The sequence below is a fragment of the Prinia subflava genome, chromosome 3 (genome assembly GCF_021018805.1).
Source record: "Prinia subflava isolate CZ2003 ecotype Zambia chromosome 3, Cam_Psub_1.2, whole genome shotgun sequence".
NCBI classification, from domain to species: domain Eukaryota; kingdom Metazoa; phylum Chordata; class Aves; order Passeriformes; family Cisticolidae; genus Prinia; species Prinia subflava.
Window position 1 is genome coordinate 33494001 of NC_086249.1, and position 12061 is coordinate 33506061.

Genomic DNA, 12061 nt, shown 5'->3' on the forward strand with positions numbered 1-12061 from the left:
TTACTCATGTCCCTCATCCACCCACTACAGCCAAGAACTGGCAAGTGCAAGTGGAATGCAGCACAAAGAGAGGGACAAGATGACCACCTCTGTTCATTCCATATATGAATTTATGCTTCTTTGCACTCCCTCACAGATCAGCCCAGTGTGAGCAGAGATTGGCATTAGCTGATAAGCACAGCAGAGCCTGCTTGAAAATGCTGTCATCTCTCTGCAGAAGCTGACAGCTGAACTGTTAAGCTGGGAGGTCAGAGTTGATAGGCTGGAGCAGCAGCTGTATGTGGCCCTGAGAAAGGTGCCAAAGGCTTTTCCAGCTCAGTTAATCCGTGGGTAAACCCACGCACAGGGGGAACCAGCTCAGCTGTGCAGGTGAAGAGTGACTTAGGAGCCCCACAATGGCAGCCCTGGGAGTCAGCACCTGTCAGTCTTCTTGATCCCTTCTGGCTCACTGCACCAGCAAAATATAGATTATGATTGTGCCAAGTTCTTCTTGAGTTGCAAGGGCATCTATTGCCTCTGGCATGCTTCCAAATGCAGTTGTATAAATAGAACTGTGCTGGACTTGCTACATAGCAAGGAAGTTATTTATGCTTCACATTTTTGTTGGCATGACCCAGAGAAAGATTCTGTGCATACACAGGAATGCTGCCTTGATAAGGCTGAGAACCCCAGGCTTTGCATTTTCTTCTTTTTCTTTGTCATCTGCTGAACACATACACAGAATTTACAGATTTCATCTTATATATTCCCATCTGCTGAACACAGAGATTACAGAATGTGCCTTTTTTTTCCCCACGGAAAACTGAATTTTGAGTGAATCTTTGCAAACTAAAAAATGTCACTAAGAAACTCTTTATAATCAATCCACTTAGGAATGCAGCACATGCAGTTCCTTGATGTCAACCACTTCTTTTTCCCATACTCACCTCTTTCTCATTGCATGACAGTTTCCAACCTTGTGACTTGGAGGTACCACTTGAGAGTGGTTGGTTATGCCACAAGGGATAGAGACCCTGCCTGGCCTGGAGCCTGGGCAGTAAAGAAGAAGGGGGCACAGGTCACACAGCCTACAGCAACCTTGACACATCATCAAAAGCAAAATGGACACAGTTGGTTTTCATACATTACATTTGCCTTTGACAAATTTTACTTTTCCTTGCTAAAACAATTTTATTGAAAAATAAATTAGACAAACTGGTTTCCACTGAAAACACACTGGATTGATAAAAGCATTCTGGTAAACCCCACTGAACAGCTTTCTAATTGTTAGCCAGAGTTTCAAATCTTTCTGCCTAAATTTGTTCTAGGTTGGTATCCAGGCCCATAAACTAGCAGTCTGGTTTTTCCCAAAAGCATGCTGAACATATCTTGAGTTTCTGTGGAGTGAGGTGCTAAGAGCTTAGCAATTCCAAATTACCAGGCCTAGAGTCAAGCTTCTCAACTCTGAACATCTAGAATTAGGTAGCTATGGTCTGATCCAAAGCCCAGTAAAGTGAACAGAGAGACTGCTTCTGGACTTCTGGTTCTGTGTGGGGCCAATTCATCTATGCTTAGGTGTCAGAGTGAAAATTACCTCATTTGGGCCAGGTCAGCCCTGAGCAACCACTGTTTTGCTCATCCTGAGCACTTCTGCTACACAGGGTGCCTTTAACAAAGGAGATGGGATGGCAGAGGGAACGAGGCAGTAAAGTGTCACCTGGGCAATCCTCCTCATGTGCAGGAACTGTGCTGCACTGGTGTCCTGGGCACATGGTGTAAAACTTCTCATGGGTCAAATACTGACATACAAATGCACATGAGGGGTCAAGCAGCTGGAAAGGGATGGAAAATCATGACAACATGCATCTCACAGAGCCATCTCTCATCCAGGGATTCTTTGGTGAGCAAGAAGGTAATGGAAAGAGTTTGAGCCTTAAGGACCACACCAAACACCTACATTAAGATACCTCAAACTAGGAAATGTTGTATTTATATATCTGTATTTGGTTGAAATTCTTCGACGTTAATGTGCCTATACACCTACAAAATGCTGGCTCTTCACAGCATCTGGCACTAAACGTTGAATAGCCTTTTTCCTCAGTTTCAGGCAAAGGACCTAGGCAAGCAATTTACCTTGTTCAAAATCTGCTTGAAAACTAGAAATGCCTGAAAAGAGAACCACTTAGGCTGGTAGTCTCACTTTTAGGAACTTGTTCAAAATGATTTACCTTAATCATATTGTGAAAGTCAGATGCATGTCGACTCTGAAAAAGATTGGTGACTAAAAGTTGTGGATGACCCAAACTCTCCAGAATATTTTCTTAGCATATTTCAGCACAAATACAGGCTGGGTGGAGGATGGATTGACAGCAGCCCTAAGGAGAAGGACTTGGGGGCATTGGATAATTAGAACTGAACACGACCCAGCAATGTGTACTCGCAGCCCAGAAAGCCAAACGTGTCCCGGGCTGCATCCAATGGTGGGCAGCAGGGCAGGGAGGGGATTCTGCCCCTCTGCTCTGTGAGACCCCACCTGCAGGGCTGCATCCAGCTCTGGGCTCCAGCACAGGGAGGACAGGGACCTGCTGGAGCGAGTCCAGAGGAGGCCACAAAGATCATCAGCAGCCTGGAGCACCTCTCCTATGAGGACTGGCTGAGAGAACTGTTTCGCCTGAAGAAAAGGCTTTGGGAACACCTACAGCATTGCAGTACCTAAAGGGGTCCGCAGAAGAGCTGGAGAGGAACATTTTACAAGGGCATGTAGTGATAGGACAAGAGGGATGGATCTAAAGTGAAAGAGTGGGCTAGTGGAAGGTGTTGCTGCCCTTGGCAGGGGGAGTTGGAACTAGATGATCTTTAAGGTCCCTTGCAAAGGATCACTTTGAACTGTTCTGAACCACTGCTGGTTCAGATGGTGAAGCCCACACCTCTGTTTTTTCCATTGGGAGACTGAGATGAGCCCAAAAATGTCAATTCACCCATGGTATTGCTCTCTTCTGAAGTTACAGCCAGTGTAAGATTCTTATCTTTCATACTGAATTATCAAGTATCCACGGTATTTAAAAATAGATTTTCCATGTTCTTCTCCAGCCATTGCTTGCATGTCTCGGCCAAGCCTATGAACACAAACAGACCATGTGCAATACTGATAAAAGAGCAGCATCTGCTGCAAGGTGGGCTGCAGACAAAGTCTGTGCCCATTGCTGACAGAAGTTCATTTCAATATCTCAGCTCTTTTTTTCAGAAAATTTGCCACCCCTAGGATTGCTGGAAACAAGTTTGCTCATTTGCAGCCAAGAATAAACAAGAGGTGACTTTTCAGCATCGCACGGCAGTGGGGATTCCTTGACTGGGAGAACAAGAGGCACAAACTGCAAGACTGCAAACCCAGACAGGCAGTACAAATGACACAGGTCAAGGGCTCATGTATTAGCAAACTCTAAGCAGCACAAACCCTTCATAAGTGGTGCTACCAAAATATTTGCTCTTTCCTTAAAGTCTGGGCCAAAATCCCACCTGTGAGGGCCAGCTCTGCCTCACCATCAAAGACCTGGGTAGCCCAGCACAGCCCTGCAATGTTGTCTGCTCCTTCCAGGCTCCTGGAAGGGAAAGAGATATGTATCAGCAGCATGGCACATGCTTAACTGCCTTCCTACAGGAAGCTGTACTTTGTAGAAGATCCCAATTCTCTGAAGCCATTGAAATGACAGATGGGGAATTCCTAGGAGGAGTTTGATTACTGATTTCACAAGCCCAGGAACTGTGAACTCTTCAAGCTGGCTCAAGATTTTTTAGCAGGCGACGACACCATGACAGCAACCCAGACACAGTCATACCTCAGCCTCCGGTGGCTGGGCATGGAGACCCACTGGACCCAGAGGGAATTCTGCTCTGGGCAAGGCTCATGGCAGGGCTGGGCTGCCAGCGGGAACCTACTCCCACTATTGGCCAGGCTCATCCCTCCAGGCATGGCTCCAAAAATAGCTCTGCCCAAAATAGAACTGTGGGAATCCCTGCCCGAAATCAAGCTTCAGGAAATGCAAATATTGACAATGTCCCAGTGAAGTCCGTGTCCACAAGCACCAAGTGTGCAAGACTATCTGGACAGAAAAGTCACCCAAGCAGGTCATATATGTGATTACATGCCTATTAGGCTGCAGGGTTTCCATTCTACAACACTTTTAAAAAAATACAAATTAAAATGTAAGTAGAAGGAACAAGCAAACAACCCCAGTTTCAAATCACACTGTACCACAGTTACTATCAGCTCAGGTCAGTAGAAGGATAAAGAATGCTCCAAAAATGGTTTTATGTGGTCTTTATTTAAACAAAATGTATAAGTGAAAGCAGAGGTTTCACATTCCTTTTTGCTAAGCGAGTTTATGCCTTTTACATTGGACAGTACAGGCTCTTACATTACACACTGCAGTTTTACACCCTACAGAACCCAATACTGATGCCAAACAAGCTGGAGTGGTGGCTGGGAGTACAGCACTCACAGAAACTACCAGAGGAGACAGCCACATCAAACTGTTCCTAAACATCTTACATTTTACAGCTGGATCACTGCAAACTGAAGTAATTACACCATCACAGACCCATTACAAACATTATCTCAGGCAACAGATAGGAGAGAGTAAAAAAGAAATGTTCATGACATCCTCAATTGACTGAAAGCTAATTGCTGTGGCATGCTGTGGGTGTTACTGATGTCTGTGGAGGCACACACCGAAATCACCTCCAGAGTTCCTGAGAGTCTTTCAATCCTGATAAGACTTCACAAGGAGCCACATGAGGATCACAGTAATCAGGACAACCATGAAGTTGAGGCAAATTTCTCGTGTGGAACGTTCCATTTTTTGGGAGTAATGAGGAGAGAGCAGAGGTCAGCAAGAAGAGCAAAAGGGAAAACTCCAGTGATTTGGTTGGATCTGTCCTTGAGCTCAACCTTCAGATCACAGCCTCTTTAAAAAAAAAAAGAAAAAAAAAAAAACATGTGAAGGACAGATGCATGAAGGTGACAGATTCAGTAGAGCTCTTTAAGTCGGTCTAAATAAATGTTGTTTCAGTGGCCAGGAGTCAGTAAACACTGGGGTGCTAAGAAGTAAAAGCCATCTTTGGCAGCTTATCACCTTCTTTGATTTACAGTGTTTGACAAGGACGCTCCCAGTGTCATCCCAAAATACAGTACACAGGGGTGAGGAGTCTGTGGAAATCAATCTTGCTTTCTGCAAGCATTTTCAAATAAATAATGCCCCAAGTCCCATTCAACACTTTCAACAAGTAAATATTGCAAATACACTACTAAGAGTTTTTAAATTCCTATATTTGCTGGTGTATTGTTTTTAAAAAACTAAGTGCAAACTATTATTTTATAGAGAAAGACTAATCAATCTGAATTATTTGTTACTACTAAAAGCACAAGGAGAACCTAAGGTTAGACATTTTCTTTTCTGAAGAACTTCACATATTTTCTGAGTCATTTCCACAAATGACATAGTATGTTCTCAAGAAACTTCTGTCTTTCCTAAAATTTCAAGGAAAAATTGAATTGAAAAATGCTAAAAATCTCATGTTTCAAAAATCCCATTCAAGTTGTACTCAAAAACTTTTCTGTTGGTTATTGCTTTTATTTACTTTATGACAGCCATTTTTGAATTTTATATGATTTTGGAGTTCATTCGGAGAAAAGAGAATACATTATCACTAATATCATGCACTAATCTCTGAACACCATATAAATAAAATAAGAACCCTTTAACAAATGAAGCATTAAGTCTAGACAAAGAATTTCAGCTACACAACCAGATTAGGCTGTAACATCTCTGGTGCAAATGAGAAGCCTTAGGACCATACCAGCATGAAGACAGAGAGTTTCAATTGAAATTACTTTAGTCTGCAGATTAAATATTAAAAGCCTAGAGCGCGCAGTTAACAAATTACTACATTTTTAGGTTGTTTTGCCAGCCTCCTATGTCCTTGCACACGAGAAAATCTGACCTAATAAGTAAGCCAGTTCTTTTACCTTGAGGAAGTAAATGGAGCCCAGTGGTTCTGCCTCTGGACTTTGGGGCACTGCAGATAATTTTTGCCTCCACGCTTCTGCCTATCTCTCACTCGGTCTGGATGCTCTGTCCCTGTGTGGGAACTAAAGTAGGCTGAGGGTGGAGACCAACAAGTGCATTGGCAATCCAGGTGCTGACATCACCCCCTCCAAATATTTTTAAAGGGCTAAGCTGGGCTGCAAATTTGGCTAAGGCTGTTTATGCAGTGGGCTCTGTGGGCTGTTTTGTTTCTTTTGCCATGGTGCTGTACTAACAGCAGCGCTGTGTGCATCCCTTGGGAGTCCACTGGATCTGATTGAGAATGTCATACAGTCATAGAATAGTTTTGGTTGGGAGGAACCTTAAAAATTATCTAGTTTCAACTCCCCTGCCATGGACAGGGACACCTTCCACTAGACCAGGGTGCTCAGAGCCCCATACAACCTGATCTTGAACACTTCTGGGAATTGGGGCACCCGGCTTCTCTGGGCAACCTGTTGCAGTGTTTCACCACCCTCAAAGTGAAGAATTACTTCCTAATATCTAATCTAAACCTACTCTTTGAGCTGGAAGCCATTCCCCCATGCTCTCACTACATTCTTTCCTTTGGCATGTTGGTCTTCCCCAGTGTGAAGAAAGGGAAAGAAAGAGCCACTTGAAGAGCTCTGTGTGCAGAGCTAAGGATGTCAAGACCATTTCCAGGAGCCTGTCTACATATCTACCTTTTTGAGTACAGTACAGCTGTTGCTGTTCTACACACCTCTAGTTTGCACAGCTTCTTGAGTTCATATGTATTTAAAAGAAAGCGAATAGGAGCAAAATATACTTTTCATTTCAATAAAAATAAGTGAAACAGGATCATTCCCTGGATAGAGAAGTTTGGGACTAGTTTGTCCTGAAAAGTACAAAGCATTTCTTTAGAGAACTGCTGACATTCTTGCATGCTCTTCCCCCACTGAATTTCAGTGCTGGTGTGAATGCTTCACCTATCTGAGCATACAGAGGAGTATTTCTGCCACCATGCAGTGTTTCACCCCAGAAAGGCACTGCTCTGTGGCCTAGAGAGCTGTAACCCCCACATTCCCTTATCTTTGCTCAAGGCAGTGCTAGAACTTGCTGTAAACATGAACTCCCTTTGAATTGACACAGCAGAGTGAGCTGGAATGAACTGGGAGCAGACAGTGCCATGGGTTTCCCCTACCTGGAAACACAAGTATTTCCACTGAACTCAGAGGGGTCACTTGGGCAGTGTGGGACTACCAGAGGAGTGGGGGGATCCTGCTGAAGTGTGTAAGGCTACCCACAACACTGACCTTACTCTCACTGCCAAACACCGAGTGATACACAGCATGCAGATAATTTATTGATTATGATGCCTTTTTTATATTTATATTCAGGCATGCTGGCACATAGTTTAGCTCAGGGTATCTGAGCTTGTTTGTCAGCGTCCCCCTCCCTGAGCCCCCAGGTTTCTCCCTTTGCACCACCACTGGCACTCGCATCACGGGACGACAGCGCCGTGAGGGAGGCCAGCTGGCTGGAAACCTACCCGGTGGAAAACAACAAAACAAACAGCTGTGGGTAACCAGGGGGGCGGAGGGGAGTGCTGCTTGGATTTTGCTGGATGATCTCACTAAATAGGCTTCCCACGGGATCAGTGGAGGTAGGAGGGGGTCGGAACAGGAGAAGCCTTCCTTTTCATTGGTTTGACTGCCTTGCCACGGCCCTCCTACACAGCCAGGCAGCACGTTCACAAAAGCCTGTGTGCTGCGTGGGAGCCTTGTGCTCAAGTACACACAGCAAACAGCAAAGGCTTGAACCCATGCCTCATTCAGGAATTACATGCCTAAGTAGGTGTGCAGGCTCCTGTTATGATGCTTGCTCTGCAGAGCCATCCTTTTAGGGAAAACTTGGGCAAACATCCCACACTTACGGGGATTTGGGAGATCCAGGATGAAAATGCTCCTTTTAGCCAGAGGGAAGCAAGATTATGACCACCATGAGCCTACCCTAGACTATTTCCTCCCTTGACATGTTCTGAAGCAGAAATCTGTTGATTTCTCACGTTATACCTCATCTACTTCACCTTGAGTCACACAAATCTTCACCAGAGAAATGGTGAAACGTTTGATTGCCAGTCACCCTAATTACTAAATGTTACACCCAAATATTCCCCTTGGGCTATGGAAACCTTGGGCTTTATTAAACTCCCTCCTAACAGAAGACTCAAAAGTGTGGTTTTTCACCTAGAACCTGTCAGCTGTGATCCCCAGGCTCAGGTCCCCTGCACTTCCACACTGACAGGGAGCTGCTTCCTCCTCTGTCCTTGTTCATCTCCTTCTTCTTTAATGTTCTGCATGACAGCTAGAAAATTTCCCTTTTTCAAGGCAGGGAAACAGCACTACAAATGTCATTAATCACAATACACACAATGAACACCCTAATTCACCTCTACAGACACAGATGTTTCTCTCATTCTTTGTGCTGAGGATCTTGCAGTAGACCATGGATGAGCATATAAGATCACAAGTGTTCATTGTTGAACAAGAACAAAGTTCGTCTAACCCAACACACTGACTAATAGGGAAATCTGGGGAAAGTATACAGAAATACAGCTAATACAACATGATCTTTGCCTAAATATCCTCAAACATCTGGGATTCAGTCTACTGGGATTGCTAGATAGGGACTACAAACAGGCTGGGTTTATGGCTCCCTCTTGCTCATTCCATGAATAATTCTAGATCAGGAAACTTGTTCATAGTTAAGCTTTACCTATTTATTGCATGTGTACAAACACACACAGACTCTTGGGAAAAGAAAAGGGCTTAGTTTATTGACCAGGAGGTCCAATAAACACCCCTGGGCTGTGGAATGTGCCTGGATGCTAACAATGAATCCAACCAGAGTCTGAATATCTGACTTCAACTCACCACAGATTAGAGTTTGTGGTTTTCAGAGGCTTCAAATTCTGCCCCCTCCACCCTCCAAAAACCCCCACTTATTCCTGCTCTTCATGAACTAAAGGCATAAGGGCCTTAAAGGCTGTTTCTTTAAGAAGTTGGTTAATTTATCCAAGTGATTCAGTACTGATTAGGAAAGCAGAAAGGAGAGGAAGAGAATGAATGTAGTGATTTTACTTAAAATGCTAATCCAGAAGTTTAGACAGAGTGTTGAATATTTTTCCCATTGTCACTTTTTCTTCTTTTTTCTGACAGATCTGGATGTTCTTAGCTTTCATATGGCCATGCCAAAGCTCCATTTTCATGCCTGGCATACTCAAACTTAAGGCTTCCGTCTATATTTAAAGTTGCTGAGACTATCTCATGTTCTTCCCAGCCTACTAATCAAGTACCATATAATCTTTCAAAGCCATTCTTACACAGTTAGAGGATATTGTGTTCATTTTTGCTCTCAGCATTACCTTTCTTACCAAATGCAGTATATGTATGTATCGTATAGGCCATGAGTCATGCAGGTGTTTCAATTGTTGCCAGCATAATTCCTCATTCTCTGGCAGAGCTCACATCTTTTTATAATATTATTTTCTTACAATATTTTTATTAGGTTTTGGGTGTTGATTCATTAATTTTAGACTTCAGAAGGTACTCCTTTTATTTCTCTACAACATTTTCAAGCAATACCATGAGACAAACTACAACCCTCTGTGGTAATGTACTCAGGCCAAAAAAAGACCACATGCAACCCTGAACACAGAGGGGAAGAACACCTGAAATTGCTTCTAAAGTGCCACAAATTAAATGTAAGATAAGAAAGATAAAGCAAAGGAGGCCTTAATTTTAATCTTTTATAGCTAGCTGTCTCAAAAAATACTAAATGTCAGGTCAGGAGTGAAGAAAACATCAATTCACCTTCAACAGCAGTGATCCAGTCACTCCAGGGACAATCAGGCAGTGAATAGTGTTAGGAGATTAAATATCACAGATGGAATTGTGCAAAAATGCTGTTGAAAGTTAGACAAAAATGGGTGCATTTTACATCTTGGCTCCTGTATTCTTACATCCCATTTCTTCTGAATGGAGCTGAATTCTGGGACACAGCCCTTGTCTTTTACAGGTCTTATGGAAAACCATTAAAAGCCAACTTCCCTCGGTGATGCTGAATGTCAGACCTTGAAGTTAATGAGTTTCTCCAGGAAGATAACTAAAGGCTGGTAGGGAATTCATGGCTATGCACTGGGATGTGCTATCTCTGAGCTTCCTTGTCTAGACAGTACTGATGGATGCTATGGAGAGGGTTTTGAGCTTAAATGCTTTTAAATCTAATTTCAGCAATCAGGATCAAGTTCACAGATATGTGGATTACTGAGGCCACTCTTCCAAATCACCTTACAACATGCTGCCAGACAGAGCTGCAGTTTGGGCAGACAGAGTAGGTAGGAGCATGTTAAATCCCTGAGAATATGAACTCCTGCACTGGCAACATCTTCAGAATCACGGAAGTTGTGACTTTTAGAAACATCTGTCTTCCGATGAATGCCATTTATGAGGTTTATGCTTGAACCAGCAGACTTCTGTCCACAAGCATAAGGTGTTAGCAGAACAGATCAAAAATCTAGTCAGCACTGGTTCAAAGAGAAACAATCTGCAGACTAGTGAAGAAACATGAGAGAGATTGATGGCAGAAGATGTAGTGGAAGAAGAACGCATTCAAATCAGAAACAAAATCAGTCTCTTTAAAAGTGATTTCTAAGTGGTACAGAAAATTTCTACAGGTGGTGGGGGAGAGACTGGTGCAGCAGGGTCAGAGGCACAGGCAGAGAAGCAGAGATTCCTATACTCAGGCCATGGTGTACAGTGCTTTTGCATCAAGAATTATTGATGCCCTAGTAGCTATCAACATGTCACAAGTCTCCTGCAAAGGGTTCAGCTGTCCCAGAACAGGTATGGGCACAGAGCAACAAGGGTGGCTGTGAACCTACAGCCTGTTGATTGCATCCTGGTAAATGGGCATATAGGCAAAGACAGGGTGCTTTTCTCTGGGAAAAAAAAAAGAGAAGAAAAAAGAGGGGAAAAAAAAAAAGAAAAAAAAGAAAAAAAAAAAGGAAAAAAAAAAGCAGGGGGGAAGCTTTGTAAGTAACTGTAAAGTAACTTCTGAGTAGTTTTGCCAAGAGTTTCCACTGATGTCAGTCAGGTTCTCCCCTTACTCCAGCACAGAGTGAGGCATCTGTGCACTTACAGCCTGGTTTGATCTCTTCCATGGAAAGAAGTGAGTCTTCAATAAACTATGTCCTGGCACCATGAAGAAACACAATTTTTATCTCCGTGAACAACAATATCAGCACTACTGGTATGTGACAAGCTTTCAACTTACCCCATACAGCTGTTGTGTGAGTTCTCACATCTCTGAAGTCACTTACAAGGCAGCCCCTAACCCCTCCCTGAGAAGGAGGTTTGCCTTTAGTTACTGAACAGCCACCATCTGTTGTGCCAACACTCCCTGGTAGTTCCAGCCCACGGTGTTTGCATGGTTTGGTGGGGCTGTGGGCTGATGAACTTGCCTCTGAGGGCTCCCAGCCTGGGTGTGCTGTGTGGTCCCTCTGTCTGTGTCACATTTACCTGGAACAGCAAACACAGGTGCCATGGAGCATGTGCTGCACTTCAAGAAAGCAGCATTATTTCTCCTCAGACAAAAAACATCCTGCCCAAATCCTCACAACAAAGCTGTGGCAGCCACGGGGAACTGTGAAACACCCCTGGTTGGCCATGAGAATACAGAGAGGGGGGTGCTCCAGAGGGGGCTGGGAGCTGTCCTGAAAGATTGGCACTGCTGAAGGGGAAAGTGGCAGGAGCAGCCTGTGAAAGCAAAATCAGAAAGGAGTGGACAGGACCATTCTCTGTGCACCTGGGAAACAAATCCTTTCACAGCCCCACCTGAGTCCAAAACACAGTCCCACCTGTCCCAATCCAGCAAGGAAAAATCCTGGAATTTGGACTAAACCTTGCCCAAAATGAATATTCAAATACCACTGCAAGGAGCAAGAAATTCTGGCTATGCCCTACTTGTTAGTACAAGGT

At 43.8% G+C, this 12061-nt stretch overlaps 1 protein-coding gene across 1 annotated transcript; it reads right to left on the reverse strand.

Moving 5' to 3' along the window:
- Window positions 1-4220: 4220 nt before the first annotated feature.
- On the reverse strand, window positions 4221-6149 carry SLN (sarcolipin). The gene is made up of 2 exons (XM_063393515.1): window positions 6005-6149; window positions 4221-4943 (listed from the first exon to the last, which is right to left on the reverse strand). The coding sequence occupies exon 2, from the start codon at window positions 4833-4835 to the stop codon at window positions 4740-4742; it is 96 nt and encodes a 31-aa protein (XP_063249585.1). The 5' UTR covers window positions 4836-4943; window positions 6005-6149; the 3' UTR covers window positions 4221-4739.
- Window positions 6150-12061: the final 5912 nt, after the last annotated feature.

Excerpts from the sequence above, each read along its gene's own strand:
- SLN (XM_063393515.1), bottom strand. The coding sequence starts at position 4,835 with ATGGAACGTTCCACACGAGAAATTTGCCTCAACTTCATGGTTGTCCTG.